Source organism: Fusarium verticillioides, chromosome 5 (genome assembly GCF_000149555.1).
Source record: "Fusarium verticillioides 7600 chromosome 5, whole genome shotgun sequence".
Taxonomy (NCBI): domain Eukaryota; kingdom Fungi; phylum Ascomycota; class Sordariomycetes; order Hypocreales; family Nectriaceae; genus Fusarium; species Fusarium verticillioides.
The window spans coordinates 2907879-2925079 of NC_031679.1; the positions used below are offsets into that span (position 1 = coordinate 2907879).

The following is a 17201-nucleotide window of genomic DNA, read 5'->3' on the forward strand; positions in this document are numbered from 1 at the left end:
CCCACTTGTATTCACTTCTTCCGGCTCGGCTCTGCTTGCTTTACTTCTTCTACGCAGCTAGCTCCAACACACTCATTAACAGTACCAACTTGGACCAACTGGTTTGGCTGCTGACACTCCTTTGAACAACATCAACAACAACCCATTTACCTTCTATACAACAAAACCGTCATTGGTTTTTCATTTAACGCCTTTTTATATCAGTCTGTTTCATTCTACCTGAAACAGTTTCATCAACTTTTGAGGACTTTCCTTTCCGGTGTCTGTATTTTCGAGTTTAAATATTCTCGCTGGCTTAAACAGCACATCCGGCATTCGAACGATATCGCTCGCTTTGATCACACAACTTGGCCTGGCTTCTTCTTCAAGACCAGCTTATACGACGACTTTCGACCCTTCGAAAAACGACGATTCTTTTCAGCGACCTGATTTATACTTTACGATACCCCATTGCGGATCTCAAGGCAGCACAATGAACAGCCGACCAATGAGCTCAGGCATGCCTCAACATCAGATGGCTCAGGCCCCTGCGCCTTATATCCCATCTCGGGATTCCATGGACCGCCACGACTACGGAATTTCAAAGAACCGTAAGGCTTCGTCGACTGGCGGTGGACGTGCTTGGAGCGACGAGGAAGTGAGTCGATGTTGCTTTACTTGTGCCGGACCATATCACTAACACGAGGTTTAGGAGTCATATCTCATCCAAACTCGTCTCCAGAAGATGCCATATAAGTACATTGCAGCCCACCTCAAGAAGACAGAGTTGGCTTGCCGTCTTCACTACCATCAGCTCTCTCATGGCAGCAACCGACGCAACAAGCGTGCTGCCTCAGTCTCATCGGGTGCCTCCAACGACATCACCCAGACTCACCATGTGAACGTCCCCAGCCCTGCACGAGAGACTGTCTCTCGCTCAGTCTCTCCTGGCGGAAGTGTACGAAGTTATAGCCCTCCTCCCTGCAACGTCAACACTGCCAGCCACATCCAACTCCCCAGCATCGTTGGACCTAGCGATGTCACTCGTCTACCGTCCATTCTCCCAAAACCATCTCGCATGTCTCTCCCACCTCCTGTAACCAACCAGTCATATACGACGACGATGGACGCACCTGTTCAGATGCCACATGCTGCCTACCACCAGCGCGCAGCTTCGCTTCAGCGAACAACACCTCCCCTGCGTCTTGACTGCTCAGTTGTGCCTGCTCCTGGACCCGCATCTTCACCTCCTGCACACAACGCCTCGCATGTTGATCTTTCACGCCTTCATTCCATCTACTCAACCCACCGCGCATCTTTCTGGACAACCATCGCCAACGAGTATGGTCCTTCAGTGTCTCCCACTGTTCTCGAGCAGGCCTGGAAGACTGGCACTTGCTGCAGCCCTTCTTCTCTGACACCAATCACCCCCATCTCAAGCCCAGGCCAGGCCGAGAAAGATGCACAGAGCCAGTCCTACAGCAAGGGACAGGACAAGACACGGATCTCTTCGATCCTTGGAATCGACGCCGACCCACGAACCGCTCGCGATCGGGATATCGTGAGACGGCTGGAAGAGGAGCGATTCGGTATGATGCAAACCGCTCACTGAACATTGACTCCCCGGGTCACGTCACCCAGTCTTGATCCTCATCCCGTCCAGAGGCGAGGTAATTTGGAATGAGGACAAGGTGAGACTGCAGCTTGGTCTCGCCTCATTGTATGATACGCCTCTTGCTTTTCGCATTTCGTTTCAATCACGGCATTGTTGCTCTCTCTACCACCAGAGGCACGCACACGACACGGCATATCTGCCACACACTTGGGCATTTTACTTGCGCCCGCACTCGTTTTCACGAAGTACATCACTTTCATTCTTTTCACTGTGCGCCTATACCGTTCTTATCTTATGAACAAAGTATTGTCTAGTGGTTGGGATCCAGTTTCGTACTGGATCCTTGAGGTAAAAAAAAAGGAGGTAGATGCACGGCATTTGCTACACGACATGAAGAGCACTTGTCGGAGATGGAGGAAGACAAATACTATACATCTTTTCCGTCCTATGCTTGGAGTAAAGACCTGTCCCGGAGTAGTGGACAGAGTCATGGATTTTTCATTGGTCTCAATTTCCGGTTTTTTTGACGCTTTTTTTTTCTCACCCGTTTTATTTGGCTTGCCATTTCGGCAAATTTCCTTACATTGATTGTACAGTCCTCTTGATGTTTCGTATTCAGGACTGATGAAATCACGGTGATGAAAGAAAAGAGCCAAAGCTCAAGGCGCTCGGCCCCGGGCTACTACTACTGAGCGGATGGGGTTTATGGGGAGGAGGATAATGTTAGATACACCCTGCCAGTGGTAAAAGCTGGCAGGCATCAATTGATAATCTTCTTCACCTTTGAACTGTTTATTGTTTCATGTGGACTGTGACATGACAGCGTTGAAGAGTTGCTTGCGTAATGGAGGTGAAACTAGATCAGCGTGTGTTAGTGGAGGATATGGGGATGGGGGGATATGTTTGAGGTTGCTCGAGACGATGATACGTCCGAGCAGAGTCTGTACAAGGTGTCATGAAGATCATTTCGCAGCAAAAGCCCGAATTGTCATGGTACTGCTGAGTGATGCTTATGTGCTGTGGTGTAGTGAGTGAGTTGGGTGGGTGGGTGGGTGGGTGTATGTGTCTTGGCTGTACAGCGTTTCAATGCGTTTTCCGAGTCTTTGTTTCACAATGACGACGGGTCGTGTATCAAGATGCATAGACCAATATGACTTGCATGATATTGGGGGATGGATGATATTGACGAGTTGTGAGTACGTACACTGTGTTGTCTTGTAGTAGTAGCTGAGGTACAGTATGAAAGGAGAAGACGTAAAGAGGCGTGTTTGTTTATAGTTAAGCAGCCGACGAATAGAGAGATCATTGTCTGTTTTGGACTATAACGTGATATATCTGATACGTCGAAACATTACAAAGTCTCGGTGGTTAGCACCGTTCGGGTGAGTGCCAGCCGAAACTTCGGTGTTTGTCCCCCGTATCCGATCCGCGGTTCGGCCCCGGTGGATGTCACGCGGAGAGGGGCATATCGGGGATCATGGCAAGGGGATCCATAGCGAATGGGACTGCGGAGTCCCGGCTGAATGTAACTGTAAGGTACTATAGGTAGGATGTTCTAAGGGGAGGTTGTTTTGCCATTTAGCCGCTGTCATGTTTTTGTTTTGGGGGTCAATTAGAATCAACCCCACGCTTTGAAGGTATCGTGAGGGGAGCATGTTTATGAGTGGAGATGACTTCTGGTATTTCAAGCATTGATTCTCTCTTGCACTCACTCAACACTGACACTGACACTGACACTAACACTGACAGAGAAGAATTGGTCTCTCTGCTTGATTGGCAATGACTAGCTCGGACCTATCAAAGCTCGAGGGATCCGTAATTGCTAAACCGACGGTTGGCATTTGACAAAGCTCTAGCTAACTAACCTAACCTAACCTACCAAACTAATGTGCGGGGTTGGTTGCTGGCCTCTTTAGCAGGCGGGAAGTGGATATGTCATGATCATACCAAGTCAAGAGGGGCTAAAAGAAAAGAAGAATCAAGAGAAGGGGAATGGGGAAACTCTTTTGATTCGAGATCCGGAGCGAATGCCGAGCTGTTCGGTCCGGCAAAGGAAGGATAAGTGAGGCAAGCCAAGTTTTCTGGAGTGAGAATAGCCTCGAACAACACGAGGTAGACGCAATTTCTCACGAGCCTTCTCTTATCTAGGTAGATATCGTGTGTTGTCAATGTGCCAGAAGCTACCTTACATTAGCTTGCAGAGTGCAAAATTGTCACAACTGCAGCAGCCGTTATCACTTCCTTTCTCCCGTATCATCTTCATCTTCTCTTCTCTCTCTCTCTCTTGGTGACTTGTAACATCGTAAACCTTCAAACTGATCAACACAAGAGCCAACGCCACCCACTCACTCACTCTACTCTACTCCGCACACCACTACACTACCTCAAGTCACAGGGCTACGAAGCTACAGGCTACAGGACATTCCGCTTACATTGAAAAAAGTCACTAAAACCAAAACTACTCCGCTCTTCGGCAGACGCATTGCAACTCGCACCACAATTCTTGTCTAATCCGACGCTTGTCTTTGGTCAATTTCTCTTCGTCTTCGGTTCTCTGTCACCCTCACTAAAGACCAAAAGCCTAAAGACCTTGTTGTCCGGACTCAATTCCTTTATATAACCAAGGTCTGCCTGCCACTGCCAGTCACTGCCCGTGGGGTTACGCCTTGGCACCTCTCTTCACTGCAACATAAACATAAACCGACTCAACTCATCCTTTCTTCCTCTTTCTCTCTCTCCGACATCGCTTTTTATCCTTTACCTTGAAACTAATCCCAACTCATCAGGAGATAGCTTCTTTCACCCTGACTTGACTCTCGTGTTTCTCAGCCTTTGATTCACTAGAAACCGCTGAACTCTACCACCAACCAAAACTACAGACTGAGATCAGCTCTCACAACTCATCATCATGGCGGACCAAGTCCAACACGACCCTAAACAAGATCCCGACTACATCCCCTTTCCTTGTCTTCCTCCCGGTGGTGCTCTGAACCGTTGGTCAACAAAGATCACTCGCGAGCATGACTATCCCGGAGCTCAGGTATGCCTCCCCTACCTCTACCATATCCCAGCAACTCACTGACTTTACCAGGCCATGCTCTACGGAGCTGGTGTCCCCAACAAGGACAAGATGAAGAATGCCCCTCAAATCGGTGTTGCTACTGTTTGGTGGCAGGGAAACCCTTGCAAGTGAGTATTGAACCGAAAGCCTCTCTCAGGACTGAATACTAATGATTTCCAGCACTCATCGTAAGTGAGACAACCTCACACTGGAGAATTTATACTCACAAAGTTGCAGTCCTCGATCTTGGCCAAATCGTCAAGAACTCTATCGAGAAGGAGGGTATGATCGGATGGCAGTTCAACACCGTTGGTGTCTCTGACGCCATCACCATGGGAGGCGAAGGTCAGTGAATCTCACTCACTAAATTCACAAATAACTCACACCTCTCAGGCATGCGATTCTCTCTTCAAACCCGAGAAATCATCGCTGATTCCATCGAGTCTGTAACTTGCGCCCAGCACCATGACGCCAACATCTCTATTCCTGGCTGTGACAAGAACATGCCCGGCACTGTCATGGCCGCCGCTCGTCACAACCGCCCCTTTATCATGATCTACGGCGGTACCATCCGCAAGGGTCACTCCAAGCTCCTCGAGCAGCCTATCAACATCAGCACATGCTACGAAGCTTCTGGCGCTTTCACCTACGGCAAACTCCATGCAAAGTCGAATCCTGGTGAGGCTGGCCGCGAGAGCTCTGATGTCATGGATGATATCGAGAAGCATGCTTGTCCCGGTGCTGGAGCCTGTGGTGGCATGTACACGGCTAACACTATGGCTACTGCCATTGAGGCTATGGGTCTTTCACTACCTGGATCTTCTTCATACCCTGCTGAGTCTCCTGAGAAGCGTCGTGAATGTGAGCGTGCTGCTCAGGTTATCCGAACTACTATGGAGAAGGATCTCCGTCCTCGCGACATCATGACCCGGGCTTCCTTCGAGAACGCTCTTGTTCTGACTATGATTCTGGGTGGTTCTACAAACGGTGTTCTTCACTTCCTCGCCATGGCCAACACAGCTGGTGTACCCCTGACCATCGACGATATCCAACGCGCCAGTGACCGAACCCCTTTCCTCGCTGATCTGGCCCCTAGTGGAAAGTACTACATGGAGGATCTCTACAATGTTGGCGGAACGCCCTCCGTTATCAAGATGCTCATCGCCCGTGGTCTTCTTGACGGCAGCATCATGACCGTCACCGGCAAGACTCTCGCCGAGAACGTGGAAGACTGGCCTAGCCTGGACCCTGGTCAGGATATCATCCGCTCTCTCGACGACCCTATCAAGGACTCCGGCCACATCCGCATTCTACGAGGCAACTTTGCCCCCGGCGGTGCCGTTGCCAAGATTACTGGAAAGGAGGGTCTGTCTTTCACTGGCAAGGCTCGTGTATACGACACTGAGAAGATGCTCAACGCTGCTCTGAACAAGGGTGAGATCAAGCAATCCGACGGCAACTTGGTCGTCATCGTTCGATATGAAGGTCCCAAGGGTGGTCCTGGTATGCCTGAACAACTGAAGGCCTCTGCAGCCATCATGGGTGCCGGTCTCTCGAATCTGGCCCTCGTCACAGACGGTCGATACAGTGGTGCCTCTCACGGTTTCATCGTTGGTCACGTGGTGCCTGAAGCCATGGTCGGAGGCCCTATCGCTCTAGTTAAGGATGGGGATGTTATCACTATCGACGCTGTTAGAAACCGCATTGATGTCGACATCACCGACGAGGAGATGGAGAAGCGAAGGAGTGAGTGGAAGGCCCCCGAGCCTAGAGTCAAGCGAGGTGTGCTGGCCAAGTATGCCAAGTTGGTCGGAGATGCTTCTCACGGTGCTGTGACAGATCAGTGGTAGATATCCAAGACAGGCATGGAGAGCAAAAATAAAAATGGGAATATTACGTTATATTGAAACGCAATACCGTGCGTGATCTCGCATGATATTGAACAAGGACTAACACGACCATATAATTAGGAGCAGCGACTTGTATAAACTTGGTAGATTTGATTTCTATTATGAACGAGGATTGGAAACTAAAATGAATGAAGGGTATCGAGCACATCCACACGCTTCTGTCTCCCACTAACACTCCTCTTTCAACCCATGCATAACCACCTTCATCTTGCTCTTGTCTTGATACACAAATACATCTTGCACGCATAAATTATACTTTAAAAACACACAGTCGCTTCTCTTCTGTCCCGTGGTTGTATCCAATCACCACTCCACGTCTCCCCATACGATCTCGGCGATTTCCTCGAAAGGCTCGTCGTGCGCTGTAGCAAATGATCCTTGGTGACTCTTTGGCGGGCTCTAGTCACCCAGGGGCATGCCCTCAAGCTCATCTAGCAATCGTCTCCAGTTGTCGGCGAGCATCTCGGCGTACTTGACTCGCTCACCGGCCCAGTCCTGGTTCCATCGGCTGACCTGGTACTGAGTTGACTGGAAGGTGATGAGTTCGTCGCGAATACACTCCTTGACGAAGATGGAGCGGTTGTGTTGCTGGACAATAGACTCCTTATCCTGATTCTTTGTTAGCGCCTCTCCTTGTGATAGTACAGAGATAGACCTACCTTGATGATGTTTTCTGCTATGCGGTCAATCTCACCAGCCTTGACCACGCCTTCTGGCTTGGATCTCAAGTTGGCAAGCTTGTTCTCATTAGTCTGAATCCTCCGCTCCAGATAAGGAATATTATCTTTGTCCAATCGCTCTCTTCGTTCAAACATCTCACGCACGCTGACAAGAGCATCTCGTTGGCGCTTGAGGTCCTCAAGAACTCCCTCGTCCCATCCACGACTCTCATCCTCCATCAAAGCCTGGCAAGTTCTGAGGTGTTTGCTCATGGCAACAAGTCCATCATTAAGAAGAGGAACCTCGTTGGTGTCAGTTGCGTAAGTATCCTCCGATGTTTCTGTCAAAGAGGCCAAAGAAAGAGCAATACGAGCGTGGTCAGCAGCCACGCCCTCGGTTCGCTTGACGAGACGATCCATGATGTTGCAGACGTTAATGTAAAGTTCAGCAGATCGTTTGACGCCATTGCGGGTTCGGCTGAAGAGATCCTCGAGCTCAGCGGGCAAAGAGTCCTCCAGACCAGGTGGTAGTGCTCTATCAGCAAACTCATCTTGAACAGAAATGGTAGCTTGCTTACGCCACACAGATAGTTCCTGATGCTGATATTAGCTTCAGCAGTTGACTTACACTTGGTGGCAGAATTGACTTACTGTAGGAACAGTCAAGAACATGACGACAAGTTGTTCCTGACTCAGAATCGGGTGTCTGATAAGGGCATTCAAGAATCGTGACAGACCCCTCCTTCGCTTCTCGATAAATGCCCCATCGTTGGACAGATGGCTACCATTTACACCTACACGCTTAGGCGGAAGTAGCGGTAGAATACGGAATGGATATCTCTTATGTAGGCAATCCAATAGCCAGACAAAGTCGCTGTACCTGCGAATAACCTTGCTACCGCGCCTTATACTCGAGATTTCATAATTATGGTGCTGGAACATGAAAACACCTTCCTTTTCCGGCATAAGCACAACAACGACATTCTCCTCGGCGCCGCGGCTGGCTCTAGCACTGCTCGCATGGTGCTGAAGAGCTGGAGGTTGTGCAGTTGGTGTCAGATCGGGAGCTCCACCAAAGGGATTCTGGACAGGGCCAGAGGGAGATTCCCCAAAGCCTACAACAGGGTTATTTCCATCGAAGTATCCCCATCCTCCAGGCGTTGTCACCGAGTTGCTGGAATGCTGTCTCCGGCTGTTTGGAGACGTAGTGGCTTGAGGGGATGCAATGTTGGGCAGAGGAGGAGCATCGATTACTGTCGTCGGTGGTGTTTGGCCAAAGCCGGCATGGCCATTTGTGCTATTTCGCTGGGTGCCGTTGGACTTGGAGGGACCATGATCATGGGTTTTGTGCATATCAGGACTTCCCCATGGATCATCCTCTGGGTCATCCATGGCTGGTCGAAATTGCTTGGGCGTTTGTTGCGCGGGAGGAGTTTGTTGTTGTTGAGGAGGAATATCTTTTGGAGGTGTCTGAGGCGGCTTCGCGGAAAGTTCAGCGACTGGAGGTAGGACGGGCTCTGCAGTGAGACCCGCGAGCTTGGGTTGCGGAAGGCCTGTGATGGAAATGAGTTATTAGCTGGACCTGAGTAGTGTCCCCACCAAGCGCCGGGGGGCATATGCCAGCACTGATATGACATCCATGGCATTGCATTGACCAGTTGATAGGGCAGCTTGTAAGTCTTGGCAGGCAAGCGATGTACATGAGGGGAAAATACTGTGATCGTGCGAAATGTGATGCAAAGAGATAGGTTTACTTACGTTTTCGGCGCTCATCAACACCATCCAGGCTTATGACTTCGCCTTCTTGTGCAAGGCCTACCAAAGCCAGCAGCACGTTGAACTCGTTTCGACCCAGCAGGACATTCCCGCCTCCGGGAGCTACCAAGGACATAATGCGAGCTTGGGCATCAGCACCAAGTCTGGCAGTAGCAAAGAGCTTTGCGACACCACCAGAAGTGACCTGACCTCCGCTGCCATCTTCGCGCACTACTATATCAAAGGTCTCGATGTAAGTATCGGGCACGTCGCTACCGGGGAGGAGGTTGCGGATAAGCTCGGCTCTGCTCTGCTGCTTGCGCGGCGTGGGCATGTCCCAAGGTGAATCATGAGAGTCGTTGTCGTCAGCAAAGAGGCTGTTGGATGGCTTTGGAGTTCCAGAACCAGAGTCATCGTCGAAGAGTCCAGCACCGCCGCGACGAGCTGGACCCGTAGACGAACCCAGACCTGGACTGTCCTCCGTCGGCGATGAACCAAAAAGTGACATTATGACTCTCAGGCGAGCAGTGAATGTAAGATTATCTTACGGTGCGTATCAATCTCGCCGATGTCGATCAGCCGAGTCGCGAATACTCGTGGAGAGCGTAGATCGGTCGTCTAGATTGCGATTCGTAATCGAAGCTGAGAAGAGGACGATATACAGCGCAATCGAGTTGATTGTGCGATACCGAGCCTGCGATGGAACAAAGCTGCAGCTACAGGAGTTGAAGCGAGCCCAATAAGCAATACAGAAGCTCTAGCGACGAAATACACGCGAATTGAGAGGCAACTGGGAGGTTGGTGAAGTCATTCCGAGTGGAGAAGACCTGGGTCTGCGACATCAACTTAAACCGAACGGAGCTGTTGTGGAGCGTCATGGGTGAGGTACGTACTCCCTGACGCATGCAACGGCTAAAATGGATGTTCCTGGAGACGCCACAGCCTGTCAAAACTGTGGCTGATCACTAGAGGTCAACAGGAGCAAGTTCATGAGTTCAACTGTTTGTACATTGCTTGTTATCACATCCAAGTGTCTATACTCGGTCATTATAATACAATTCATCACATGCCCTGGACAACTCTTAGAACAGAGTCTCCTCAGTGGCTGCCTTCTCCTTCTTAACCTCGCTCTTGATCTTGTGCACTCCAGGCACCCTGAAGTACAAACTGGGCGACTCTCCTGGCGCAAGCTGGTGGCTCAAGTATCCCCGGTGTGCGGGATCACGATAGTACTCAATGTCCTCACGGCTGGTAGGGTCGGGTAATCGGTACCGGAAGGGTGCATCGCGGGCTGCGGCCAGCACAGTGTCGACGTGCTCCAATCCTTGAGGGAGAGGCTTATCCGTGTTGACGGACTGACCTCGTAGGAGTCGTTTTATGGCCAGCTTGGTGTAGTATCGAGTGACGACCTTGCCTCCAGCACCTTCAATAGCAGCAATAGCTCCAGCAGAAACACGGGAAACCATGACATCGATGGGCTGCTTAAGCATATCCGCACCTCGGGAGAGGACCTTGACACCATCCTTGACAGTTCCAACAATGCCACACTCGATCAATTCCTTTGGTGTAATCTGCTTGGTGGGGTCGATTCGTCCTTGGTCGATCCAAACCTGGATCTGGTCGAGGTTGACTTCTGACATCTGAGGAGCTCGGCTGCGAATGTGTTAGTCAATTAAGCTCCTATAATTCCCGACTCTTCGAAATTCTGTCGGATTATTCGTAGGCGCCTCACAAGTTGTTGAAACCCTTTCGACCATGCTTGACGATCAAAGGTGTCTGACCACCCTGGAACCACGGCTTGACCTTTCCATGCTGCTTCTGACCCTTGTGACCACGACCAGATGTCTTTCCGTGTCCGGAAGAGGGACCACGACCAACTCGCTTCTTCTGGTGAACGGCGCCGGGGTTGTTGGCGAGACTGCTGAGGATAGACGCATTTCGGGTCTGGAGGGAGAGGCCGGAGAGGTAGGCCGTCAGCGATGACACAGGGGCATTGGGAGTCGTCCTGCAGCACATCGGCGTGCTGAAGGGTGAAATTCGAGGAGGCATCGTCGTGGAGAGGGCGCCGTGGCCGTGAGTCTGGAATTGATGCTGGCGATCTCGAAGTCTATGGTCACCAATTTTTCGAACGGCTTAGCGCAAGAATGCCAATCTGGGGCAGTGGATGCCTCAGGCTGCCACTCATATAAATCTTCAACGACAGGCTTAAAATCAACGTTTTCGAATTTGATATTGAGAATGATTAATATATTATTAGAAGACTTCATAAAGTCGTTTGTATCTTCATAAGCCCGTGTCAAAGGCCTCGCCCTTCCAGAAAGAAGCAGCCATTGAAACCCCCTCCAAGACATCACTTACACGCCCTCCCCATCCATTAACCACAGAGTCCGAGCCCTTCCTTCACCTGAACATCTTAATCCCATACTACATCTATCAAGAAGCGACTGTAGACCGAAAAGAACGAAAATCAGTTGCAGAGAGTCCTTCCTCCAAGGCTTTGCGTATCTCCAGCTGTGCTCGCGAGTCTTTCTCTCGCCTTAGCAGCACGCTTAGCAATTCTCTTTCTCTTTCTGCGTCTGTAAATAGCCAAGCAGCCGACCCAACCGAGAAATAATGCAATGAGAGGCATGCCAATAACAAGAAATAGAAACATTCCGTCGGTCGCCAACCTCGCTGGGTCATCGTCTGTTTTCGCCCCACGGGGTTCAATCATTATGATGCCCATCTGAACGATCGATATAGCTATGTTCAAGGCGTCCCAGATAAAACTTTGTAAGGCCAGTAATTGAACGAGGGTTGTATAAGCCTTTTTGGCCGACTTCCGTTGTCTCAGCTTAAAACGCCCACTTTCGTTGTTAACGACCCGCAAGTCGAGCTGCTTGACTTATTGAAGTCTAGCACACCTGTTTCCAAGAGAGATAAAGTGTCTCTTAGTTTGGTGCTGAGGAAATGACTGCAGTAGAGATTAGATATTCTGGCTGACATCGTGGGTATATATGGATGAAGAACTACCTAGCATAATCCTCATAGAATCTTGGAGTTGCGGAATCGTGAGGATGAGACGATATGCAAGCTCGGTTAGACAGTGAGGGCAACACTGATATATAACATCAGGTGGTAAACTGTAGGTTCGTATAAATTGACATTCTCGTGCTTTCATCATCCTTATATTCGAGCACAGCCCAAGGCACAGTCTTAGCTGCGTGGATCTATAGCCAAGAACAACAGGGATATGAAACATACAATCACACGCAATTGAGAAACAGCTGGAGATGGAAGAAGAACAGCAAGGGTAATTGAGCTAACTAATCATGCTTAAATACCATGCAAGGCACGATCTGAGGCTTTGCTTTGACACAGCCCATTCCCCAAGCATTTGAGAGACGTGTACTGCTCAAGTATGTGCCTTGTCATAATAGAAGAACGGCTCGAGCCTCCGGATATCGCTGCTATAACAGATCCTGCGTGGGCCTTTTTTCACTCATATGGGAGTTACCAGTTACTAAACCAACATTCCCAACCCGTCACTGGAGATGGACCATTGACCATGTTATTCTGACGACATGTACTCAGGACATATAGTCGGCCTTGGACGCCTATATTATATACAAACAAACGGGGTCATAGTCAATGATGGAATGAACCAACTCAGTATACTAACTCTTTGAGCTCATCGAGAGCAGATCTCTAATACTATCTAAGTGTAAGAACCCAATTATCCCAACTCACAACTCTACAACTCTCTCGTCGTCAAAACCCCTTGTATTCTCCAGTGTCGGCCCCTTGTAACCCAAAACATACCCCCTCTGATTCGCAACAACCTTCACACCACCCTTCTTAAACTCAGTCGTATAATGCGTGTGACCAAACATCCAAACCTGCACTCCACGCATAAACTCCCTCGCCTGGATAACATCCGTCGAAAACGCCGTCTTGTACGGTGCATTCGCATGTTCTGGTCTCGAAGACCCTTTCACACAGGGTGCGTGGTGCGTCACTACCAAGACATTTCTCTGAGATTCTGCTGGAAGGTTGTTGAGTTCGGATATCGTCTCTGTGAGATAGGCGAGATCCCGGGCATGACACTCGTTGTGCTTGGCTACAGTCCAGTCTTTGATGAGTTTGTAGTCTGATACTCGGAGGGCAATGGTCTCAGCTGCTGAAGAATGGATGTTCGACCACAATGTTACGCCGATAATTGTGAGTTTCGAATCCGGATCATCCCAGCGATTTCGATCTAGGATCACAAGTTTTCCCTTCAGAGACACTTCTTTCTCCAGCTGCCTCGCCTTTTCGATACCGTCCTCATAGCTCATCTCATAGAACTCATGGTTGCCAAGAACCAGGAAAACCTTCTCGAAGCGTTCTGTTTGGCGTGCGAGGAAAGGAAGAAACATGTCGTAGTCGACTAAACGGCCTATATCACCACCAAGAATGAGAAAAGGTGCTTTGACAGGAAAGTCAAACGTTGCGTATTGTCGATTCAGCTCGAGATGAAGATCCGACATGATCTGTACTGCTCGGCCACATGGTTCTCGATGAGGAATCGCAGGGCCGAAGAGATATTCTGAGACACGATTTAAGGTATCCATTGTGCCCGAAACTGATACGGTTTGTGTGATGATGAGAATAGGGAAGAACTCGTGAATTAAATGATATTGGCACAGACTTCTCTTTGTCGTTTCTAGGACTCTTATACCTAGGACTTTGTCAGCCCTCCATGAACTGGTGGGTCTAGAATTGTAGCTGTTTGTCTTGATGGCAGTGCTCTCTAGACCGGGGCCTCCAGCGCCACGTCCACTCAGCCCCTGGGAATCTGCCTACGCTATCACGGAATCTACACAATTAGTCAAGGGATGGCTGCAGGAGGCTTAAGGTTTGCAGCAGTAAGAACCATAAATTAAGGTCAGGGCGATCACTTATGCATAATACCACCAAGTGAGACATGCAACAAAACCACTTCTCCGTGGTTGTAGAATGAGCTGGTCCTCATCCTACATGTATCATTAGTATAAAAGGCTCTGACATCTAGAGTAGAATATAAATCCATCATCTATCACATCATCTTGACAAAGACCTCCCAACCCGTGTATGCAGCAGATTCCCCACGATGCGCATGCCATAACCCTTTAGTACAATGTTAGACGAGTATTCCGACCACGGCAAAAGTAAAGGCAGGATGCTCGGGACAAAAACAAAACGCCGCACCCTCTTTTACTTTTCCCTGTCCCCGAATGTGTAATAATCCCTTTGACCTAGTTGAATGAAGTTGCTTATGCCCCTGAAGCGCCGTTAATGTTTGGTTGATAATCGCAGTGCTCGAATGCTGATAATGATCCGTATGTTGGATTCCATACTCAAGACAGCTCAAGTCTAAGGTGGCTTAGTATGGATGTTCCCAACCGCCAGCAACGTCGACCCATTCTGCAAGACATGATCCTTCTTTGCCCTCAACATCGACAACGTCTGTATCACACCTGCAGCGACAGCCAATGCCGCCTTCTTGCACGTCGTCCCAATGCTCCCAGTAGTCGTCTTCCTCAAATCTCTTATACTCGGGGAATGTTGTCTTTTCTAGGTAGGGCTCACGTGCAAGCTGTTTGCCCGGCGCATTGGCAGGGCAATGCTGGATCGTTGTATGTCGGTAACCAAAGTCTCGGAAGTAATGGATATCCTGGGGTCCGAGGAGAGCGCCAGCGGCAAGGGAGTGAATAGGAGCATCGCCCCACTGAGGAATGTTAGCATCGGCACAAAAAGGGGGACTTTGGCTTGCATACTCGTTCCATCCAAAAGCCACCGCTTCTGTCCATCATTTCAAAGAAGTCCTGGTACTCCTTGCTGCGGAACCAGCTGAGCTTCGCAATTTCGAAATTGGACCAAAAGTGGCACATGTTGTAGGTCTCCCCCTCCATTGACTCAGGGTCGACAATGTTCTCCTTTTTACCTGTGAGGGTATCCCAGAAACTCTTCTCGGGATTTGGTGAGGTATCGCTGTCCTTAGAAGTGTCCTCATCATCGTCCTCCGGTGGCTCGACGAACATTTCCCACAAGCCCTTCGATGTGATGTTGTTGAGTCGCTTGTAGGCGGAGGCGTATCGAAAGATGTTGGGAACGGTCTCTCGAAGCTCCTTAACGGCGATTGTGAAGCCGTACGTTTTGTTGTTTTCGATCATCTTCTGGAAGGGATCGCTGCAACTAGTTAGTAATGCGACTGCATCGGACTGGAGCAAAACGTACTATGTGATGTCGCAGAAGTAGCTGATCTCGGGTTCGACTCGCCAATACCACTCGTACTTGAGTAATAAGGGGTGGTTGAAAAAGAAACTATTGCGCTGTTAGCCAGGCTATCCTTGATCGCCAAGAGAATTTTAACTTACCCAGAGTAGAATCTGCACATCTTGTGGTAGCTCTCCAGACCTCCATACATGACGGCAGCGTCGCCCTGCTTGGCGATACCCTCCGAAGCTACCTTGGGGTCAATCCAATCGGGGAACCCCCACATATCTGGTCCAACCTTTCCGAACTCAACATCTCCGGAGGTATGGTTTCTAACAGCCTCCTTGAAGTTGTCGTCGAAGTCGCCGTCGTTGAGGAACACATAGGGGTAATGATACCAGCGATTGAAATGTCTCTCAACTGATTTTATGGATTGCAAAACACCATCGATCTCCTTGTTTCGCGCTAATATCACAAATGCGGCATTGGCTCGAGGTTGGCTGGTGTCAGGCTGGGCGCAGCCCTCGACGAACACCTTATCGTACTTTTCGCTGATTTTCCTGTTTGGGATGTTAGCTATCTGTTATGCCAAGCATCCATCCAATGCTGATATCAGACTTACCGCATCTTGGGGGGAGCACCCCCTGGTATCAGAAACCTGCCGGGGGAACTGGGATGGCTAACGAAGAGAATAAAAATAAGGATTAAAACAAGCATTGGAAAAAAGACAACCACGCCCAGAGGTACGGAAATTGTAGAGTTCCCCTTTAATCGCAGGGGCCTTCGGAAGAAGGCCATGCGAGAATCGACCGACTTGTTATGTTTGGAATCCCTCTTCTCGTCGAGGGGAAGTTGTAGAGGAGGTTTGCTGGGAGCCACCTTGGTCGCCCTCCTGATCAAGTCCATGGCGAGGAAGATCCTACCACGGCGGTAGGTATTGTGATCGGTAGCAGTCGGGGTCTGGAGGACATGAAAAGCGCCGTATCGTGGCGCCTGCGACGGCCGTCGAAGACAAGATTGAGGTTGTAGATATGGTCGTGGTCGAGGAAATAGGAGGCCAGGGATGGAGATCGGTATTGGTGGATGGGGCAATTAACTTGTACGGTAACCGTAGGTAGTTCGGCCGATCTTCAAGGTGGGACCGGGAAGTTTAAAAAGGTAAAAAAAAAATATGTCGAAAGCGATCGCAGAAGAGAAGGCAGTCGTGGTATCGTTGTCGTGGCTCGTGGATTTCGATGTTATCGTCGCACGTCGTCCATAGACGTAGGTAGCGTTTAAGGAGAAGCAGTCGTGGGATAGGATATTGGATCTCTATGTAAAAGACAGACAGACAGACAGACAGACAGGGAGACGAGACAGTTTGAATTAAGTAATGAGCGGCAGGGACCACTTCCCTGATTCTAGTGCAATACAGTAGAAAATTCCACCAAAGTCAAAGCCAAAGAAAGACAAGACAGGCCCAGAGTTTGATCTAGCAATCAAAAAACTACTGACGCGTCGACCTGGTAGAGCTGGTCAGTGGGGCACAGGCTCCTTGTCCTTGGCAGATGATAGCGAGAGATCACCAATGAATGAGGGAATCCTTGTTATGAGTTACAGTGCATGTTCTATCTGCGTACATGTACATTTATAGCAAGGGCGGTAGAGACTGACTGACTCTTGTACTCAGACTAAGGGTCTTGGCTACGAAAGGGATGCCCAAAAAAAGAACAAGAGAGAGGCAAAGAATAAGGGAGAAGGCACAGACAGTCTACAGATAGAGCATGAGACGGTGGGAAGTGGGAGCATGCAAAACATGATGGGGCCGTAGTAGAGCCTGTAGCCACTGAAGATAATGACTGATGTACCGGAGCAGTACAACAGCTTGAGCTGTACTCCGTACCAACTGCAGTTATTCATGCACATTCATCAAGATCCCGGGTCGTTACAGGGGCCAAGGGCTCGTCCGTGAGCCAATAGCTTGCTCATCCTTTGAATCATGACAGCGTCGATCCAATCAAACACCA

The 17201-nt window shown here is 49.6% G+C and overlaps 6 protein-coding genes across 7 annotated transcripts; 2 read left to right on the forward strand and 4 right to left on the reverse strand.

Annotated features, from left to right (window-relative positions):
- The first annotated feature begins 59 nt into the window (after positions 1-59).
- Positions 60-2334, forward strand: FVEG_08981 (hypothetical protein). The gene is made up of 2 exons (XM_018897894.1): positions 60-637; positions 692-2334. The coding sequence occupies exons 1-2, from the start codon at positions 473-475 to the stop codon at positions 1589-1591; spliced, it is 1065 nt and encodes a 354-aa protein (XP_018755662.1). The 5' UTR covers positions 60-472; the 3' UTR covers positions 1592-2334.
- A 1377-nt stretch (positions 2335-3711) lies between these two features.
- Positions 3712-6709, forward strand: FVEG_08982 (dihydroxy-acid dehydratase). 2 transcript variants are annotated; one of them, XM_018897896.1, is made up of 6 exons: positions 3712-4219; positions 4381-4634; positions 4686-4783; positions 4836-4843; positions 4893-5000; positions 5049-6671. In XM_018897896.1, the coding sequence occupies exons 2-6, from the start codon at positions 4503-4505 to the stop codon at positions 6503-6505; spliced, it is 1803 nt and encodes a 600-aa protein (XP_018755664.1). In that variant the 5' UTR covers positions 3712-4219; positions 4381-4502; the 3' UTR covers positions 6506-6671. The 2 variants fall into 2 exon arrangements, with proteins under 2 accessions (XP_018755664.1, XP_018755663.1); XM_018897895.1 differs by having other exon boundaries at positions 3712-4634; positions 5049-6709.
- Positions 6636-9794, reverse strand: FVEG_16494 (sorting nexin mvp-1). Its single transcript, XM_018905717.1, has 4 exons — positions 8983-9794; positions 7876-8777; positions 7225-7818; positions 6636-7174 (listed from the first exon to the last, which is right to left on the reverse strand). Exons 1-4 carry the CDS (start codon positions 9485-9487, stop codon positions 6965-6967), a joined length of 2211 nt encoding a protein of 736 aa, XP_018755665.1. The 5' UTR covers positions 9488-9794; the 3' UTR covers positions 6636-6964.
- Positions 9795-9954: 160 nt separating this feature from the next.
- FVEG_08985 (50S ribosomal protein L15) lies at positions 9955-11202 on the reverse strand. Its single transcript, XM_018897897.1, has 2 exons — positions 10712-11202; positions 9955-10632 (listed from the first exon to the last, which is right to left on the reverse strand). Exons 1-2 carry the CDS (start codon positions 11026-11028, stop codon positions 10062-10064), a joined length of 888 nt encoding a protein of 295 aa, XP_018755666.1. The 5' UTR covers positions 11029-11202; the 3' UTR covers positions 9955-10061.
- Positions 11203-12486: 1284 nt separating this feature from the next.
- Positions 12487-13690, reverse strand: FVEG_08986 (hypothetical protein). The gene has a single exon (XM_018897898.1). The coding sequence runs from the start codon at positions 13569-13571 to the stop codon at positions 12705-12707; it is 867 nt and encodes a 288-aa protein (XP_018755667.1). The 5' UTR covers positions 13572-13690; the 3' UTR covers positions 12487-12704.
- A 168-nt stretch (positions 13691-13858) lies between these two features.
- FVEG_08987 (mannosyltransferase) lies at positions 13859-16892 on the reverse strand. Its single transcript, XM_018897899.1, has 5 exons — positions 15818-16892; positions 15357-15755; positions 15217-15303; positions 14757-15168; positions 13859-14707 (listed from the first exon to the last, which is right to left on the reverse strand). The coding sequence occupies exons 1-5, from the start codon at positions 16099-16101 to the stop codon at positions 14363-14365; spliced, it is 1527 nt and encodes a 508-aa protein (XP_018755668.1). The 5' UTR covers positions 16102-16892; the 3' UTR covers positions 13859-14362.
- Positions 16893-17201: the final 309 nt, after the last annotated feature.